General features: G+C 44.5%; 1 protein-coding gene across 5 annotated transcripts in view; it reads right to left on the bottom strand.

Moving 5' to 3' along the window:
- SUCLG1 (succinate-CoA ligase GDP/ADP-forming subunit alpha) overlaps window positions 1-20,159 on the bottom strand; it is a 28,090-nt gene extending 7,931 nt beyond the window's left edge. Inside the window, exons 1-6 of one of the 5 annotated variants that reach the window (XM_039540552.1) lie at window positions 17,542-17,836; window positions 13,970-14,061; window positions 7,611-7,714; window positions 4,448-4,564; window positions 3,574-3,786; window positions 3,404-3,461 (exon numbers count right to left, since the gene is read on the bottom strand). In XM_039540552.1, the coding sequence (XP_039396486.1) occupies window positions 3,404-3,461; window positions 3,574-3,786; window positions 4,448-4,564; window positions 7,611-7,714; window position 13,970 (493 nt within the window). In that variant the 5' untranslated portion in view covers window positions 13,971-14,061; window positions 17,542-17,836. Of the gene's footprint in view, window positions 1-3,403; window positions 3,462-3,573; window positions 3,787-4,447; window positions 4,565-6,995; window positions 7,015-7,610; window positions 7,715-13,969; window positions 14,062-14,488; window positions 14,685-15,003; window positions 15,115-17,541; window positions 17,837-19,952 lie in introns of those variants that run through there. The other 4 variants (XM_039540555.1, XM_039540550.1, XM_039540551.1 and 1 more) reach the window with 4 other exon arrangements.
- Window positions 20,160-21,286: the final 1,127 nt, after the last annotated feature.

Raw genomic sequence — 21,286 nt, 5'->3', positions numbered from 1 at the left:
GGATCCGTGTCATGGTGACGCATACTGGCAAGCGGACGACGGGTGACTCCGCTCCTGGGATCGACTGTCTCGGGCCCGCAACCAGTGCCAAGCCATGGGTGAAGCGCTGGGCTGGTCTCGGTGCTGTTGATGCCAGGAAGGGTGCACCTCTACAGGTCTTTTCCAGGTCACCGGCGAGGTGTGTCTCAAGCCCTGTGGGCAGTGCCCTGAGGCCAGAGAATGGCCAAGGCTTTGCCGAGCCTGCCTCTCTGCCTTTGAGGCCTGGTGGCGCCGTGCAGGCGAGCTCTAGCGGGATGTCCCCTGCGATAGGGAGCGGTGACACTGAGACAGGGACCTATAAAAAGGACCCAAGGCGGGTTTACCCTTAGACTGGGGTACCACAGTAGCTGGAATGGGCAGCACCGGTAGCTCCAGGATATCCTGCACTGCCTGCAGGGCCTCGGGCATTGATGGGACCTCTAACTGAGGAAGGCCCGTATCACTGTCCAGTGTGGCAGGCATGGTCGGGGTGGGCTAGATCAATCGACCGGAGCTGGGGCCCAACTCCCAGCTGGAGGTGCCGAGCTGCCCTCCTCTCCCTTGTGGGACGTAGATCTTCCTCTCCTGGTCTTTTGTCACTTGGCCAGTGCCAGGGAAGGGGATCAGTGATAGTCCATCAATGGCACCCATGGGGTGCTCTGCACTGATGCTGCGGCGCTCAGGGCAGAGTCAGACCTCAACTGCTCCAGTGCTGGCGTTGGAGCCAACTCCGTAAGGAGCACTTTGACATGGATGTCTCCACTCCTTCTTGGTCTGAGGCTTGAAGGACTTGCAGTGATGGCACTTGTTGCTTATATGCGACTCACCCACACCCTCACACAACTGTTATGTGGATCGCTGATGGGCATAGGTTTTTTGCGCGATCGCAGGGATTAAAGCATGACCTGTCCCTAGGCCAAGGTCCCATTCAGGACTAACCAAGTCAAACACACTAACACTAAGGGATAACTTAGCTATGTACAACTATTTGACAAGAAAAAGTTCGTAACACTGAACAAAGTGAAAAGGCTAGCTGAAGCAGCTGACGCTCCAGCACCATCACTGGTGGCAATATGGAACTGAGGGTGGGGGGAGCCAGTGGCGCCCCTTATACCGCACTATGTGCATGCCACTCCAGAGTGTGGCGGAGCCAGTCCCATAAGGATACCACTGAGGGAAAAAACTTCTGGCACCGGTGCATGGGGCGAGCACACACACCTAATATGAGCAAGCACTTGAAGAACAATTTTTCTCTGAACCTCTGAGGACAGGACAAGAAGCAATGGGCTTAAATTGCAGCAAGGACAGTTTAGGTTGGACATTAGGAAAAACTTCAAAACTGTTAGGGTGGTTAAGTACTGCAATAAGTTGCCTAGGGAGGTTGTGGAATCTGCATCATTGGAGATTTAAGAGCAGATTAGACAAATATCTGTCAGGGATGGTCTAGATCAGTGTAGGCAACCTATGGCACAGGTGCCGAAGGCGGCACGCAAGCTGATTTTCAGTGGCACTCACACTGCCCGGGTCCTGGCCACAGGTCCCGGGGGGGCTCTGCATTTTAATTTAGTTTTAAATGAAGCTTCTTAAACATTTTAAAAACCTTATTTACTTTACATTCAACAATAGTTCAGTTATATATTATAGACTTATTGAAAGAGACCTTCTAAAAATGTTAAAATGCATTACTGGCACGCGAAACCTTAAATCAGAGTGAATAAATGAAGACTCGGCACACCACTTCCGAAAGGTTGCTGACCCCTGGTCTAGATACTTAGTCCTGCCATAAGTGCAGGGGACTGGCCTGGATCTTCCCAGGCCCCTTCCAGTCCTATGATTCTATTTACTAATTTAAATCTCATTCTTTCAAGCCTAACTGTGAACCTCTTCACCAACCGACACTCAGTCGGACAGAATAAGGTAATTTTTTTTTTTAAATTGAGATCAAATATCCTTTAAACAGCTGGAGATTAAACAGCAGAAAATGGGCTTTTTTGTTGTTGTTGTAGTTTATATTTCTTTAGAGTATTAATATATTACTATGAAGGGTCCAAAAATCCTTCAGAAATGGCAGCGGGAGGGGAGAGGGAGGGGAGAAAGAGGATGAAAGCGACCCAAGGAGCACATAGTACAAAAAGAAAGTCAGGGAGAGGGGTGCAAAGGTGCCATAAAGCTCACATTTGCACTCACAGGAGTCTTAGTACACTGCTGGCCATGCTTCCACTGCGGGGTGGAGAATGCAGATGCGAGAAGATTAAGTACTTCATGGGCCTTGCCCTGGATTCTCTCTCTTTCAAACATTTTACAAATATCTGACATCTCTTGCAGACATTTAGAAGAGGTTTGATTCAGAAGGGAATGCAAGACAACTTGAGATGATACCATCAAACCAACGCTTTATGACTATTAAAAAAATTTAGCTACAAAGGGCATAACTGCACTCGTCTTTGATTTTTCAATTTCAGGTTTATGGCTACTTTTGAAATCAGAGCCGTGACCTGAATGCTAATACTTACTACTGCATCCAGCTTCTGCTTTCACCTTGGAATTTGCACTGCAGCGACACTAAACGCAAGAGTTTTGAAGCTTAGCTAGCACACTCCTCTCCTTCTGGTTTTGACTCAGCATGTCCCAACTGGCAGTTAAGAAGCACGATCTTGCATGTAAAAATCTTGTGAAGAGTGACACCAGATGGTGCACAATTCTGAAGTCAAATCAAGTGTATCCTGTCCAAAGTAGAAGCCCAAAAGCTCTATGTGTAATAGTGCCTAATTTACATGGCATATCGTACATTGTCGCTTTAACAAAAAAAAGTTTCTAATGTTTTAAGAAGGGGAGTAGGAATCAAGACTCCAGACATCCATTCCTGGTTGTGTCATTGACCTAATGTGTGATGCTGGGCATGTCGCAGCCTGATATGGTCTGTCCTCCCTGCCCGCTATCTGAAATATGTACCCTATTTATCAAATATTCATCACCATGGCATATAGGTGCAGACAAATCAACATTAAGTGAGAAGCCTATTTTCCTCCCTCTTATAAATTCCCTTCCCTCTTAAAACCCTTGGAATGCTGAGAAGACAAGTGTTTAGGAATCTGGTTCTTTAAAATCCTCAGATAATGTTTTTAGAGCTCCTTTTAAGAAAACAAAACGGCTCACATTGCCTCAAGAATACTTTCTAACCCCTTGCTTGCATTACTTCTGCTCGAGCAATGTCTGTGGCAAAATAAGGGGCTTCAATCTCCCGAATTGTTAAATCTGGCTCTGCTGACCATTGCTAAATTCACTAACAACTTGTTACACTGTATATCTATTGCTTAGTTATATGTCATGACATGAAATGATAAAACCACATATTTCAGCTTCAGCATGAATATGCAAGACTTACCAATTCTTCCTTTCTTGTGAATGTGGCCTGGCATGATACCAATTTTGCATTCTCCAGGCTAAAAGAGCAGAAATAAATACTTTTCAAAAATATTTTCATCGTTTTTTTAATTCACTAAAGATGGATTAGTCTCCAAAACATGAAAAGAAATGTTTGTTTCAAATACTTACATTGATGACTCCAGGACAATTTGGGCCCACTAATCGAGTCTTATCCTGACGGATCAGCTTATGTTTAACCCGAACCATATCCTGCTGTGGAATACCTTCGGTAATACACACAACTAAGGGGATTTCTGCATCAACAGCTTCGTTAATTGCAGCAGCAGCAAATGGAGGAGGCACATATATAACAGAGGCAGTGGCACCTGTTTGTTCTTTAGCCTAAATATGTATTAACAAAAAGCACATGAAACATTCAGTAAACCTTAAGAGTACATTGGGCAACTAACTCTTTAAATGTCTCTATTTAAATATTTATGACAAAAAATAAATCAGAAGTTTCCAAGTCTATGGTCACAGCAGTTCTGTGCATAGCAATTTCATTCAGATTAACAGGAGATATAAATGGAACAGCTGCAGAATTGATTCCTAAAATAGGTTCATCTTCCAAGGAGTTTACACCACATACAGTAAAGTGTCCTCTTCAGTCCATTTATTCATTCAGTTTTTATGATCTATTTATCAAGAGCTTAAGTCGTAAAGGCTATCTAACGTTCTCCATATAAAATAAAGGTAAGTTGACACCAAATGACATCTAGGCCTTTATTTTATTGCTATGCACAAATGAAAAAGTGACTTAAAATGGAAGCTGAACTCCAACTTGATTAATTGGTTGTGCTCACTATTATACAGACACTGACCACAGACCATCTTGGTTTTATTTCTCACATATTTTAAAACCAGAAATGTAACCATGACTCCACTCTCAGATTCTGTCCCTCTTCAACTCTGGATGCTAGACGAGTTCTAGCATGTTCAGCTTTGACAACCTTCCCATCTCCACCTTGACAGTCTAGTAGTCTATCCACTACTATACGATTACCTCTTTCACGGAGTTAAAGACTGGCAGGCCCAGATGAGTTTTGCCCCCCTTCCCTGGGGATATTCCACCTACTAGTTTGGTGCCATATTCCAATGCCTGTTGGCTATGAAAGGTGCCCTATAAAAGATACACAGGAAACTTCAGAAGATGCAAGCCAGAAAGAACACTTTTATACCCCTTCAACTAAAACATTTAAAACCTGAAGGCATGTTATGGAACTGTAATTAAGATCAAATATATGCCAACAAGAGAAAGTAAATTAGAAGCATATGTCAAACTCAGAGTAAAATATAAACAAGTTTTATGTATGCCATCTAAAAGGCTTATTTCAATGTATGTGAAATTGCAGCATGTTTGTCAAACATTCTAAAGAAGTGTAATATTCTAAATCAAAATATTGTTTAAAAAAGGAAACCAACTATTCACTACTAAAACTGTTGGTACTCTTAACATGTTCCTGTGTTTATATAATCTATGTAGAATCAAAGCAACTTTATGGTTGTAAACTGAGAAGAAAAGAAAAGTTTTGGAATGAGATTTAGAAGAGAGAGAGAGTGATCTCAATCTTGAAGGGAAATAAAGAGGTGCAAGGTTTCTAGAGAAAGGAGGCAGCACAAGTGAATAAATGAGGACAGAGGAGCATGTCCATGGAAAGGAGGGTGACACGGGAAGAGTGGAGTAAATTCTTGGAGATCTGAAAAAGTCAAGAGGGAAACTGTTGTATGTGGAAAAGCCGTGGAGAATGAGGGAGATATGATCTCACTTTCTGGAGAATGGTAGTAGTCTGCCCACAGCATTCTGTACCCCTTGGAGTTTAGTATTGTTAAAATAAAGGGATTCATTATCAAGGAGTTACACAATGAATTGTCACTCACACACACACACAAAATCTAAATAAAAAGTGGTACAAATTTAATTAACATAGAAAGGGTTTGAGATTAAGGGCCCAACTCAGGGTATAAATTTCTATTGAAAATGTATGAAGACAAAAACGCTGATGCACAAGCACGGTGCATACAAACCTTTCCGCTGAGAATTCAAACAAAATGCCTTATGTTATGAACAGAAACAAGAATTCTGGGTATTCACATGGAAACAAAGGCTATAATTAGAGGTCATTTGCACTATAGATACACAATATATAATTACAACTGCGGAAATTCTGCGCCAAAAAAATAAAATTCTGCAAATTTTATTTCTCAATAAATAAATGTGGAGGCTCCAGCATGGCAGTCACCCTGCAGCCCCTCTGCACCCCCAAAACATACTTCCCTGAACATGGACTTGGCCACGAGGCTGCACCCGACCCTGACCCAGCACAAGGGCTGGGCCTGCCCCAGAAACACCCCAGGGCCCTGCCCCTCGCACCAGGCACATCAGCTGTGGGCAGGGAGGTTTAGCCCAGCAGGATCCAAGTGTAGAGGGGCTTAGTGTGGGGGGATCCAAGTGTGGGGTAAGAGGAGTCTCTGTGGAGCAATCTGGGTGCAAGTGGCTCAGTGGGGGATCTGGATGCACAGGGGCTCATTGGGGGGGGGGGGGGGGAAGGACGGGAATGTTTCCAGATGTAGGGGGGGAAGCAGGGGAAGGTGGCAGAGACTCAGCAAGAGCAGTGAGTGTGAGGGGATAGGGCTTGGCAGGGGGAATCTGCCACTATTCCCTGCCCCTATCCCCCTTCCCTAACTCTCACATTCCCCTCCTCCTGCCCCATCCCCCCCATTGGCACTCACTGTTGTACAGAAAACAGGATGGTTCCCAGCACGCAGAAGAGGAACATGACTGGCACTAGTACCCAGGAGGCAGCATCCAAGTGGCACCCTCCTTGAACTGGGCAGCTCTCCACTTGCAGAAATGGGGTGGCAGTGGCACATGACCCCGTGTGCCCCTACACACCTTGCCTGCTTGGGAGGGCAATGCCCCCCACAAAATTACACCCATGGGCATCCCTGTCCTGTCCTCCCCACCCCTCCACCCACCCCACCATAGCTTCCCTTTGCTTCCCCTCAGAAAATGACAGGGAAGCAAAGAAATCTGCGGGGGGACATGAATTCTGCATGCGTACAGTGGCGCAGAATTCCCACAGTAGTAATATAATGGGACATGTGGACATAATAAATAGCTATTTTTACAGTGCACATTAAAGTTTTAAATGACCTTCAGAATACAGCATGCCTTTTTTCTTTTAGATCAGAGCAGTTAGGCTCCAAATCACAAGATAATAGTCAGTTAGTTCTCCTCTGCCAATGCATTTTCAGACAGCATAGCAGAGGCCCACATTTTAATATTCCAAATCAGCTTTAACAGATCACAAACATGATAATCAAGTGCAAAAAAACAATATTGGCAGCTGCTGCTAATTCATATCAATGCACTTCTGCTATCTAATGCAGTCTTTTCATCATTCAAATGTGTAACAATGAGAGAATGTGAAAGAAGGATTAAATGAATTAAGATGACAAAGAATTACACAGATTCCCTGTGGAAAAGAAACTCTTAATTTAAAACAAAAGGCATTGTCTCAATGATAACATTTGAATGAACAAACACTAACCAGAGAAGCTAAAGGGCACAGTTGCTCAATTTGAGCATGAACTGGATTGGAAACGGTGGGATTCCAGGTTGCTGTCAGAAATTGAAAATACAAAGAATAAAGTGACTACACAAGGCAACCTCTTATTCAGAGGACACAAAGCTTCAATTAACACATATCATGGAGAATTGGTTCTAAACAAAATAAGGATGAAAGTCAGTGGTGTCAAACAGTAACAGAATTATATACAGGATATGGATTTGCAGCGTAGCAACACACATTGCTTGAAGCAAACTGCTTCATCCATGAAGAACATTTCCCTTTATCCAGAAGATAATTCAGCAGAAAAAATTCAAAAGTGGAAAAAGGAAAGCAGTTTCTACAAAGAATAATTTTCCTCACAGAACTTTTTGAAGAAATACCTTATATTGGATGTGGTGACAAGGCTAAATAATGCAAACAGTGATATAAGAAGATAACCCAGCTTTTAAAAAGTCTGTGTTTGCTAAAAGGACATATATATGCTCAACAAATGAAACAAAAAATATGGAACACCTGTTAAATCTCTTGGCTACTCTTTTTTTTCCATTTAAAGAAGGTTATACTAAGCATTTCATCTATACCAAAGATACGCACCTGTTTGCCAGTAAAACCCTGGCAGATAACCTTTGTATTTTTATTGATATTAAGATTTTTCCGTGTGGCTGAATAGGAACAGTGACGTACTCCATTCTGCTGCACTAAAAATAATAAAATAAAAAGGTTAATAATCGCTTGTGTTTCTAGAATCTTACTTTACCCTTCTATATGGCCTTACAAATGTTACTGGGCTAAGCCTTTCAACACCCCATGAATCAGACATGACTCCATTCTACAGTTACATAAGAGAAGGACAAAATCTGAAACTCAGATTTTCAGAAAACTTTACTTTGGCGTGCCCTACCTTAGATACCTCAGGCCTGATTCCCAGGGGTGCTGAGCACCTGTAGCTCCCATTGACTTTGTCTGGAGTGTGGGTAGGGTTGCCAACTCTCCCAGACTGGCTGGGAGTCTCCCAGAATCAATCTCCCAGTGGCTACTGAAATCAGTCCGGGAGATTTTAATAGACTGCTAAAAGTCTGGTTGGTGGCACAGAAGGGCTAAGGCAGGGGTGGGCAAACTGGCCCCCGGCCGCCCATCCGCCCACGGGACTGTCCGGGGGGGGGGGGGGGGGTTGGATAGAGCAAAAGGAGTGGGGGGTGGTGTGGGGGGAGGGGGGGGGATAGGGCAGTTGGGCAGGGGCCACATCAGCCCACATCTGGCCCCTGCCCTCCCCTGCCCCCCCCCCCCCCCCCCCCTGGCCCCCGGCCCCCCTCCCCTGTCCTCCCCTCCCCCTCAGCTCAGCTGCTGGCTGCGCTGCGCTGGGGCTGGCTGGTCGGGGGTGGGCGGGGGGGGGGGGCGCAGTGAACACAGGCAACAACACTGGCTGCACTGAAATCATATATGCAGGCCTGGCCCTCCATACTGTTTTGCAACCCTAATGTGGCCCTTGGGCCAAAAAGTTTGCCCACCCCTGGGCTAAGGTAAGCATACCTGCGCTGGTTCTGCGCAGCTCCTGGAAGCGACCGGCATGTCCCTCTGGCTCCTGGGTGCAGGGAATCTCTGCGTGCTGCCCCCCACCTGACCACCCCTGAACCTTGGAGCCAGATATGTCGGTCGCTTCCGGGAGCCACCCGAGGTAAGCACCATCCAGTCGGAGCCTGCACCCCTCATCCTCTCCCATACCCCATCCCCCAGCCCTGAGCCCCCTCATGTACCTAAGCTCCCTCCCAGAGCCTGCACCCTGCACTCCCTCCTGCACCCCAATCCCGTCACAGGCTCAGCCTGGAGCCCTCTTCCACACTCTGAACCCCTGGGCCTCACCCTCCAGCCCAGAGCCTGCACCCCCTCCTGCACCCCAACCCCTTGCCCCAGTCCGGTGAAAGTGAGTGAGGGTGGGGGAGAATGAGTGATGGAGGGAGGGGGGCTGGAGTGAGAGGGGTTTTGGAGAAGGGGTGGGCAGGGATAAGGCCTCAGGCAAGGGGAGGGGCAGGGCTGGGCGTTTGGGTTTGTACAATTAGATAGTTGGCAACCCTAAGTGCTCAACATGTGAAGAGTCAGGCCCTAACTAACTGTTTTAAAAAAAAAATAAAAAAATCCAACAATAGAGGCCACTTTTAAAAACATGGCCTAAGACTTAACCATGGCCACAGAGTGAGGCACTGTCAGAACTGGGAACAGAGCCAGCTCCTCGGTCCCAATAGCCGAGGTACCACACAGCCTCCAATATATACATATATTACACCTTAGCCAATCTGAAACATCTAGCATGTTGCAGGATCACTCCAGGGTGAAGATTCAGTGAGAGAAGCTTTCTCCAATAGTTTCCTAGCTGCTGGGACTTATAAACCACACACTTAAAACCATGCTTGGACTCATGGGGAAAAGGAAGGCCCTCCATCAATACTACCATCACCACTTCCCATCTAATTCAGCAAGAGGATGCTTGCATGTGCCTCTTCTCACTGCTTCTAACACCCTAAAGATATACAGCTAAAGAAAACCAACGAGTACAGAACATGCGTACTAAAAAGGAAAGGGAACTAACTGCCTTCCTATTGAACAGTTAAGACATTCTGTTGTTTCATCATCGACTCGCTGGCAAGGCAGAGTTACATTTCACACAAGTAAATTAAAAATAAGATGAGTAGGGAAAAGAGGGACAGATTCTTCACAAAACCTTTTGCAAAAAGGTCAGCTCTAGCAGAGAATTTCAACCCTATAATGGGCCTTGGATAGTTTAGAAATCCTCCCTAACCAGGATGTATTTTATGATACTTATTCTAAGCAGGAAATTGTACATTCCTAGCACACAACACAGGCAATACTAGTATATGTTACAAGAGATGTAGTGCTGTTCAGGTACCTAAAGTCTTAAGAGGAAAAAACGTTAAGAGATGAACTTTAAGAAAAAGGGGGCAAGGGGAAAGCTAAAATAAAGAGATCCTATCTGGACTGTCTTTGGTTTGAACAGGCACATACTCCAGTGTGCCTGTAGGGGAGCCACATCATTTAAAAAACAAGACCACAGTATGTAGAGTTCACTGGCTGGAGAGAGAAAAAAACCTCTCCAAGTATTTTCCAAACATATTATATGGAGATATAGCTATCTTACAGAACTGGAAGGGACCTTGAAGGGTCATTGAGTCCAGTCCCCTGCTTTCACAGCAGGACCAACTACTGTCCCTGACAGATTTTTGCCCCACATCCCTAAATGGCCCCCTCAAGGATTGAACTTACAACCCTGGGTTTAGAAAGCCAATGCTCAAATCACTGAGCTATCCCCCCCAAACTCTACTTCAACACAAGTTCTTACGACCAAATACACGTACTTGTCTACTTACCATTACATGTTACTGACATCTTAAAATAAAGACACCAGATAGAAATTGCAACTATGGAAGGCTTATTAGTCCAGGTTTCTTTTACATAATATTTAAAACCTAATCAGTTACAAGGTTTTTCCCCCCGCCACAGAGAGGCTAAAGGGACACTGTGTGTGGTGTGTGCGCGAGCGCCTCCATTCAACCTAAATGAGAAGCAAGGCTAAACCAACATCAAAAGACATTTACACACTATTAAGTCAAGTCTGATTTCTCCAGCAGGCGCTGCAGTCTTTTCCCTACTTTTCAGTCATGCCAAATAACGTGAAGAATTATAATAGCATATGCCTATGTCTGATTCCAACCTATTAGGTAATCAGTCTTGTTTTCTTGAAAAAACATTGTGGAAAAGAATGTTACATGAGACTCTAAATAGCACCGAACATTTCTAACAGTAAATAAAATTAGAGGTTAAAGGGAAAATGGATACGGTGGCTGACAGTATATAACAGAATTGTTAGATATGCATGTCATCAGTCTATTAAGAAGTCAGAAAAGCCTTTGCAATGGTTCAATCTAATCACTTGCTTTTGTCTGCTTTATCAATATTGGAAGCAATAAGCAAATAATTATTAAACAAAATAAACAATAATACATAAATTTAAGTTTTAAGAGAAACAATTATGCCAATAAATCAAGTAAATCCATGTCTGAAGCTCTAACAAACACATTGAATGTGATTTTAGGGTAATCTTTAGCAGACCAAAGTTTCGGTCAGGAAAAAATGTGTTATTTTAAACTAGTGCAGCTAAGTGTGGACACACAAAAATGGACACTGGCTTAAAAAACAAACACAAAACATAAACACAGCTTGTTGAACCAGTGTAACTCTGTGGTTAGACCAGGTCTATGTATGTTGGAACATGTGTATGCCCGAACATTGACAGCAGCCCAGAGCCAAAAAACAGTTGTGAAATTTGACTTCCCATATATTTGTATCTAAAGAATCACTCCTACACACTGGCTAGTGTTTTAAAGTACACTCATAAAAAACACATCCTTTTAAAGGGCTTACTATGCTGACTCTTCTAGGGTGAACAGGCATAGCTGAATCATCCATGGTTAAGGTTCCATGTCAATTAACATTTCAATATTGAAAAGGACTCTAAGCTAGACAGTAGAAAGATGTTCTCAGTGTACCTATTTATAATACAGCACAAAGTCCATTTTAAGTGTTCTCAGTGATTAAATTTGTACATTATTAAAAACTGTGATGGACTAAATTTATATTATACTGTAGCATCATGCCACTGGTTCTACTGTTAAGGTTCAGATGGCTATTCCATATCTATTTTCGGGTGCTTATCAAAAAATGTTGGAGGCTGAGATGTGTTAGTTTCAGTCCTATGGAGAATAATAAATAATAATAATAATTAAAAGAAAGAACACGTGCACTTGCTGAGCCATTCACAAGCTGGCCAAGTGTGAAAAGAGATGCATCTTCCAATGTTTAAAATATTAATTTTTTATGCACTCTGATAACTCAAACCCGGCTTAAACTCCAAGCTTTCTATGGATTTGTTCTGAAGCATGTTACATGTTTTTTATATGGCAGAAGAAATTTGGTTCAGGAAAAAATGTAGTCGGTTGGGAGGAAAAAAAAGTGGATATAGGCATGAGCAGATTGTTATCCTCAGCTATATACTGTCTAGTGCAAGTTTTTGGTGGCCTCAGCATGCGGTCACCAACTCTTGCTGGTGTGCATTCTGACACTTCTTCCTAAAATACTTAATTAACTTTAGGAAAATAAATATGCACCTATACACATCCAATTCTTTAATTTATTTATGTAGGGGGTTTTTTTGGGGGTGGGGAGGAGTGGGGTGATTCAATAATAAAAACAATGCACGGTTGTCTCTATTCTTTACTGGGACTAAACAGAATATCACTTTTCACAGCAGACTTGACAGCTGGCCAGGAGGCTGTGAAAAATTATTTTTATGTTTGTTAATATCACTTTTCACAGGCTCCAACCTAGCTAGCAAGTCTGCTGTGAAGTCTGCACTAGTAAGTTTGCTGTAAAAAGTGATATTAACACAACAAACAAATATCACCTTTCACAGCAGGCTTATTCGGTCTGTGCAAGCCCCAACACAGCAAGCACTGGGAGAAGGGAGGGCCTGGGGTCCCAGAGTTGAAGCCCGAAGCCCCACCATCCCAAGTAAGGTGGGTTGGGAACTCAATGGCCATCTGGAGTCCAAGGTTCCCCCAGCATGCCTACATGTCTCCAGATGCGGTGCAGAGCACCAACCCCTGCTGGTGGCATTACCGAACACCAAGGCAGCTGTATACAGTAGCAATGGGGCGGGGAGTAGCTGCTGCTTTGCCCTCCACCACTCAGGAGGCTGTCCTGGCTGCAAGAAAAGCTACTGGTGATTGCATGCGGCGCGTGGCCACATTTGAGAAACACTGGTCTAGTGTTAGCCAAAGATTCAAAAAGTAATAACAAAAATCTTTTTTAAGTGCATCAGAAGCAGGAAATCTGCTAAACACCCAGTGGGGCCGCTGGACAATCAAGGTGCTAAAGGAGCACTCAAGGACGATAAGGCCATTGCGGAGAAACTATATACGGCTACCTCTCTGATACCTGTGTGCAGATGTGGTCGCCCCATCTCAAAAAAGATATATTGGAATTGGTTCAGAAAAGGGCAAGACAAATGATTAGGGGTATGGAACATCTTCTGGATGAGGAGAGATTAATAAGACTGGGACTTTTCAGCTTGGAAAAGAGACTGCTATGGGAAGATATGATTGAGGTCTATAAAATCATGACTGGTGTAGAGAAAGTAGATAAGGAAATGTTGTTTACTACTTCTCATAACACAAGAACTAGGGGGTCACCAAATGAAATTTACAGGCAGCAGGTTTAAAACAAATAAAAGGAAGTATTTCTTCACATAATGCACAGTCACCCTGTGGAACTCTTTGCCAGAGGATGTTGTGAAGGCCAAGACCATAACAGGGTTCAAAAACAAACTAGATACATTCATGGAGAATAGGTCCATCAATGGCTGCTAGCCAGGATGGGCAGGGATGGTGTCCCTAGCCTCCATTTGCCAGAAGCTGGGAATGAGCGACAGGGGATGGATCACTTGATGATTACCTGTCTGTTCATTCCCTCTGGGGCACCTGGCACTGGCCACTGTCGGAAGACAGGCTACTGGGCAAGATGGACCTTTGTTCTGACACAGTAGGGCCATACTTATGTTCTTAGGTCTACTTATCCTAACCATGTCCAAAAAGTGACTGTAAAAATGGCATGAGGCGGCCTCGTGTTTATTGTTTAAGACCTTATCTATACTGGCAAAGAGTATCAAGAATCCTAATCGTAACTGATTACTTGTTTGTATTGCAGTTGTGCTAGATGCCCCCGTAACACTTTCCTGGGGTACCCAGAGTTGTGAGGCATCCTATCACCACAACCTGCCCTTAGCGTGAGGAAGTCTTGTATGTGCCTGCCATGGATCAGCTCCCTGAAACCACCAGCCTCTGGCAACATGAGTAGAGCTGCTGAGCCTTCCAGGCCTGACTCACTCTGTGTAGATTAACGATAGGCACACATCAACCACCAAGTCCTCCGCGTGTTCCTCTGGAGCGCCCAACCCCGTTCCTTTCAAGGAGAGTTTCTGCAATTGTTTAAATGTATATAGTTATAGCGTACCCTCCTGGGTAGCAAAAAGATGTATCAGATCTAATGTAGAGAGGCTCTATGTAGTTGCAAATCAACATGCTTTAATGATTATATCAACCAATGATAATGCATCTTTCCTTAGAAAAGAGCGGAGGTACAAATGGAAAAGTAGATTAAAACGGAGACTTCAAAAGTGAGGCTTTCCGCTTTGTGATTTAAAATCAATCCACTCTAAGATAAGAGGAAACATGAAGACAACAACTTTGGAAAAGATACACCATGACCTCTTATGTGAAGAAAAAAAAAATGTGGACTGACAATATGAAGGGAAAGAAAGTATAATAAAAAAATTTTTTTAAATAGTTTATTGAATAGCAAGTTGTTGTTGCAAGCCCATACGGTACCCCAGTTTTCCTCTTCACCTTTGCCTTATTTCGTCAGTCAGGATCAGCAGCTCTTGTTCGTCTCCAAGCATTCTTGGCAAGTGCACCTTCCAGGCTGACATCAACCTTCCTCATGTCACAGACTCATAGAAATGTAGAGCTGGAAAGGACCTCGAGAGGTCATGTAGTCCAACCACCCTGGCTGAGGCAAGACCACATAAAAGCAGACCATCCCCTGACAGATATTTGTCCAACCTGTTCTGTCCAGTGCTTAACTATCCTTATAGTTTGAAGCTTTTTACTAATATCTAACCTAAATCTCCCTTGCTCCAGACTAAGCCCATCATTTCTTGTCCTACCTTCACTGCACACAGAAAACAATTGATCACAGTCCTCCCCGTAACAGCACTCAACAGTCATCACATGTTATTAGATATCCCTCAGTTTTGTCAAGATTTAACACTACTAGTTTCTTTTTAAGATTTCCTTAAGGTAAGGTCAGGTTTCCCTAGGTCAGGTTTTCTAAACCATTTATCTTTTTTTTTTTTGCTCACCTCTGGACTCTCTCCAATTTATCCACATCTTTCCTATGCAGTGTCCAGAATCAAACACAGTATTCCAGCTGAAGCTTCACCAGTTTTGAGTAGAGCAGGATAATTACCTCCCACATCTTACATACAACACTCCTGTGAATACACCCCAGAATATTAGCCTTTTTTGCAACTGCATCACATTGTTGACTCATACTCAATTTGTGATCCACTATAATCAAGATTTTTTTCAGCAGTACTATTGCCTAGCCAGTTATTCCCCATTTTGTAGTTGTGCATTTGATTTTGCCTTCCTAAATGAAGCACTTCGCACTTCACTGAATTTCATCTTGTTGATTTCAGACTAATTCTCTAATTTGCTAACATAGTACACTTCTACAGATATAAGGCAACCCGATATCACATGAATTTGGACATAACGCGGTAAAGCAGTGCTCGGGGCGGGGGGGGGCGCTGTGCACTCGACTCCGGTGGATCAAAGCAAGTTCGATATAACGTGGTTTCAGCTCCACAGCAGTCAAGCAAAGTGGTTGCACATCGCTTCCAGAGGACAAGCTACCATTGTAGTGATAAACTACCTGAAGACAAAAGTCCAAAGGGCACGTGTGATTGGCACAGCTTCTACAAATCAGCTGATTAACTGATGTTCTTGGTTTGAAACCTGAGTCTCTTCTCCTAGGAGGACTGCCTACCACAGCTAGCAATCCCCCTCTGCCCAGACAGTACTCAACTTTCATTCCTTCAAATTGCAGAATGCAACAACGGAGGAGCCTAGCAATACAGCTATTTTTCCATCTTGTTTAGTAGTTGGGCTTAGTTCCCAAGCTAGTATTTGCTGGGTACATTTTTCAAGACCTGCCTGTCCAAGAGGAGCATTTACTGGATAACTGTCTTGAGTGTTTGCCTCTCCACACACCTTTATCAGAAGGCACTCTCAATTAAGCAATAAATTGTCAATCCTTTGAGGAGCTGCTTTATAGAGCTTTCACTCTATATTCGGAACATAATCTTCAACTGAAATTAGAAGTAAAGATAACTCAAGTTTTAACTAAAAAAATCCTACAGACATGGAAATTCACAGCGATAAACTTAACAAGAGTCTAGGAGTTTAGATAAGCCAGTCTTGAAGGAGTAACTTGAATGTTATGAGAGTGCTTATACTCACCACACCTAACGAACAGAGCCCTGCAAATCTGCTTTATATCCGTGGATATTTGCAGACCATGTTTGCGGATCATGGATGGATGTGGATCAAAATTTTGTATCCGTGCAGGTCTCTACCAATGAATCCAATACTAATGGGCATCTGCACTAATGACTAGCAAAACCTCAGTCCCTATCAACCTCCCTATTTTCTCCTATATCAAGGAGTCCAGCATTAGATGGTCATCAGCAACATACAGATGAACCATATGGCTGATTCAGTTGCATTGAAATGGACCAACTATGGCAGCCAAAAGAGAAGTTGCTCCAAACTTGGGTGGGGGTGAGGGGAAACAACAACTACCATGGCCACCCTGAGATATTGCAGTGAAGCACCTCAATAGTAGGTGCTTTAGCTATGACAGGCTGAGCTGGTCAGCCCTATATCAGATAGCCTCAATATATTTATCTATATATCATAATGATACAACTATGTTATTCAAGGTAACTTTGGAGCTGAAACAGCAACCTTATATGTTTCTCATATTTTGCTATACATTATATCAATCTCTCATCCACCCCCAGCTATTCCAGGAATGTCTAGCCATTTTTATTTATTTTTTAAAGATGGGTGTTTTTTTAAAAAAAAAAAAAACTAAGAATATTCCCATTTGCTTTCCTCCCCCCACTAGAATCCTGATTCATTTCAATTCAATAATGCAATATCTTCACTTACAATACAGTGTGTGCTTACCTACATACATATGTGAGCAGTCTTTAATGCCTCAACATTCCATATAAGTGGTGCATAATTTCTAACCTTTGAGTTAGTTTGCCATTCATTAGCATTTTACACAAATTATTTCACAACACCAGGATTTAAATGCTGATTCTTTACAATTAAGACAATCAAGGGCATGTTGCAAGATCATCAAGTACAAACAAGAATAAGTTTGTACCCGTCTTACAGTCAAAATCAGCAACTTATGATCAAAATCATCACTGTGCAGAATAGATTTATTAACTGTGGTTTTTATACAAAAAATATGTTCAGCCTTAAAATCCCTGTGGAAAAGGGACTAGGTTAACGTGAAATTATATGACAGGAGATGTTATAGAATAAGTGTTATTAAGTAGAGTTGTATGATGGAGTATGTTGTTGAATGACGAGCAAAACAACATATGGTGTTTGGTGCACAGATACAGAGGCTTGGACTCCTGGACAAAAGTTTCACCAAACCTTCCCATTTGGAACTTTAGGCATTTGAATTTGTCAACTGGCAGTTTGTTTTTTAAAATATTATTTTTAAAAATGTTTTTCCTAACACAGTAGCTGTTAATCAGTACATACTAAATATCTTCCCAAAAATCCCTTAAAAAGCAAAAAAAAACAAAAACCTTATGTGAGTGTCTCTTCCTGATGCCCTGTCCAAGTTTTGTAAAGGGAGCACAAAGGGATGTTTATTTCAGCAAGAGAGGAAACTGACTTCGGCTCCAATCCTGTAATTTAAAGCACACAGGCAGAATCTTGCACCTGTATGGAGTTCCAAAGAATTCAGGGGGCCTCTCCAGTCTGTCCATATGCTATCAGTTGTAGGATAGAAGCCTGACAACTAAGGGACCAGTTCTTCAATGGTCTCCAAAAGAGCAGATCCCTGCGCAGATCTCCAGTTACTTCAATCTGTCCATTCAGCGCTCACTGCAGGATCTGTGTCTAACTTATTACACAGGGATACAATGAAACTTGTTACACACAGCAGTGCCAACTACAAAGTAAACAAACTATAAAGACAAAGAGAATGTTTTCACAAATCTCTTTCAGTTATAGTGATCTTAGGTGTTACTTGTAACTATTATAACCACAAAAAGTTTTCAGGCAGAATTGTGATTTTTAAGTTTAAATAAACTTCATAATTTTGGGGGTATTAGTAGGGCCCTACCATACCAAATTCACAGCCATGAAAAACACATCATGGACCGTGAAATCTGGTCTCCCCGAGACATCTGGTCTTGTGTGTGATTTTACCCTATACTATACAAATTTCACAGGGGAGATCAGTGTTTCTCAAATTGGGGGTCCTGACCCAAAGAGGAGTTGCGGGGTGCGGAGGGGAAGGGGTGTTGCAAGGTTATTTTAAGGGGGTCTGGTATTACCATCCTTACTTCTGCGCTGCTTTCAGAGCTGGGCAGCCAGAGAGCAGTGGCAGTTAGCCAGGCACCCAGCTCGGAAGGCAGTGCCCCACCAGCAGCAGTGCAGAAATAAGGGTGGCAATACCATCCCATGCCATCCTTACTTCTGCACTGCTGCTGGCAGTGCCTCTGCCTTCAAAGCTGGGATCTCAGCCAGCAGCAGTCGCCACTCTCCAGATGCCTAACTCTAAAGGCGGCCCCATTGTCAGCAGCAGCACAGAAGTAAGGGTAGCAGTACCGCAACATCCCCTAAAATAACCTTGTGACCCGCTCACAACTCCTTTTTGGGTCAGGACCCCTACAATCACAACACCGTGAAATTTCAGATTGAAATAGCTGGAATCATGATATTTATGATTTTTAAAATCTTATGACCGTGAAATTGACCAAAATGGACTGTGAATTTAGACTTTAAAGAAATACCATTTGTTCTTATCCTTTCTAGAAACTCCCCTGTTCATTCAGTGGTGGCCTTATGACATACAGGACTCTCAGCTAACAGAGGAAGGTACTTTAATTTTAAGGACTTTAGTATTTTAAGAAAGAGTAACAGATGACCACCTCTGATTTTGCTGGCTGGCACAGCTCCACCCAGCACCCCAACAATTGGACCTGCGTGTTCACACTCTGCTCACCATTTCCAGTACTGTAAAACAATTATGTCCTAAAAAGGAAGTTTTCTCCATGACATGTTTACTGAACTTTATAACTCTCACAGATTTCTCTCTCTCTCTCTTTAGAAAACGCAGGCTGTCAGCAACAGGTGTTAAGCGTGAGAAGGAAAAGTATACACAACAATCGCACCCAACTTTTTTTGAACAGCTACAAAGTTCTGCTAAAAGACAAGCTCACCTCTCCCATCTAAAGTGCCCCCCCCCCCCCCCGAGGGTTGCCACTCACGTGAGACTGCCTGACAAGGCGCTGACATGGCACTTTAAATACCTTTCCGGACCTGACAAAGAGCTCAGCCTAGCTCAAGAGCTTGCCTCTTTCACCAACAGCCGTTGGTCCAATACAAGATATTACCTCCCCCACCCTGCAGCTCTAATAGGATACTGAAAAGCAAGGTAATGGACTAGAGCACTGGACTGGGACACAGGAGAACTGGGCTCTTTTCCTGGCTCTGCCACCCGCCTACGGAAAGTCACTTCCCAGCTCTGGCTGCAATTCTCTTCCCCCCCCCCCCTCAGAGGGAGCTCACGATCCCAACTTCACCTGCAACGCGCTTGGAGACCACGGGCTGAAGACCCCGGTGCGAGAGCCAGGAACGGCTCCGAACCGGGACGTCCCGTTGGCAGCCATCGCCCCCGCCCGTCAAGGCGGGACTAATCGCTCCCCCCACCCGTTACCCCAGACAGCAGCTGCCCACGGAGACAAAAAGCAGAAGCCCCACCCACCCCCCAGATGCACAAAGCGGGGGGCGGGCGCTAGCCCAGCCCGGAGACACCAGGCCACGCCCGGGGGGGGCAGGGGAAGGGGCTCAGGATCCGGCCCAGCCGGGGGGAGGGGAGCCACGAGGCCTCCCCACAGCCCCGGCTCCCGGCCAGGCCTAGCGCCCGCGAGGCGCCGAGGGCCCCTGTCAACGCGGGGCTGCCGCCAGGCCCCGGCCCGATACTCACGGAGCAGGAGGCGGCCCAGGAGGCGGGAAGCGGCGCTGCAGTGAGACATCGTCTCCTTCGCCAATGACACGGGGCCCGGGCGGGCGGCTCCGCGCGCGCGCGCGCAGGCGGCCAGCGAGAACGCCGGAGGCCAAACCCCTACAGCCGCCTTGGCCGGGACAGCCCCGCCCTGCCACGGGTATATGGGGCCCGGCGCTGGCCCGGCCACCAATCCCACATCCGGCCCTGCGCGGCGGCGCCGCAGCCGGCCGGGCGGGGTCCTCGCGGGCTGAGGCAGGACCCCGCCACGCAGGGGGTTGTGGGGGTTGTAGTTCAGTGGTAGAGGGAGGGGAGGAGGGAAGAGAAGGCTGAGGGAGAAGGAGAGGGAGGGGAAGAGGAAGAGGTGAGGGGGAAGGGCCAGAGGAGAAGGGGCCAGAGGGGGGATTTTAATCTCAGACTCAGAGCAAATCAGGTGTAAGGCTCCTTTCACCATTAGTTCAGCCCATCCCCTCGTGGCAGAGCATGGAGCCTTGGTGTCAACCGGGCTATAGGCTTCCAGGGTTTGCTACCGCCCCCTGTTTTAAGGCAGCAGAAAAACAGGGTTGCCAACCCTTGCAGTTTTATAGGCCCCATTTAGGACTCAAGGTGTGGCACAGCCTGGCCCTGATCCAGCAAAGCTCTTAAACACTTGCCAAAACGTAAGCACCTGAGTAGACCCATTCAAGTCAAGTTTAAATGCTTGACTGGATCAGATTAGGGTTGCCAACCCACTGGGATTAGCCTGGAGTCTCACGGAACTGGCATCCATCTCCCGGGGACTACTGAAAGCAATCCGGGAGATTTTAATAGGCTATTTTAAGAAAATGGCATTGCATCACATTGGGGAAAATAATTTTCCGGAAAAGCTTCAGTCAGAGTTGGCAACCCTAGATCAGATCTGGACATCAGAGTGCTCAGCATCTTGCTGGCTCGAGTCCTTAGTTTGAACTGATTTCTAATTAAGAGTTTCCCTATACTGTGCCAGACTTTGCCATCCCTCATTTTATGAAAATAAAAACCAATAATAACCAACCTAAACAAAGGAAAGATGATGAAAACTGTCCTGCAGAACTCCCAATTTCCCTGGTTGAACTTAACAAAAATAATTTAAAACATAGTGGCCAAACAATAGAACCCAGTGTTCCCTATTAAAAGGCATACTGATTACTGACAACATTTAGCTAGCAAATATTATGTATTTATTTATTTGTGTTGCAGTAGTGTATAATGGCCCCAGTGAGGAACCAGGGTCCAGTGTGCTAGGCACTATACAAACATACAACAACAAAAAACAGTTTCTGCCCCAAAGAACAAAG

This window comes from Mauremys reevesii, linkage group 5, assembly GCF_016161935.1.
Source record: "Mauremys reevesii isolate NIE-2019 linkage group 5, ASM1616193v1, whole genome shotgun sequence".
NCBI lineage: Eukaryota > Metazoa > Chordata > Testudines > Geoemydidae > Mauremys > Mauremys reevesii.
The sequence above is the reverse complement of the archived record's forward strand: the minus strand, read 5'-3'. Positions and strand labels throughout refer to the sequence as shown.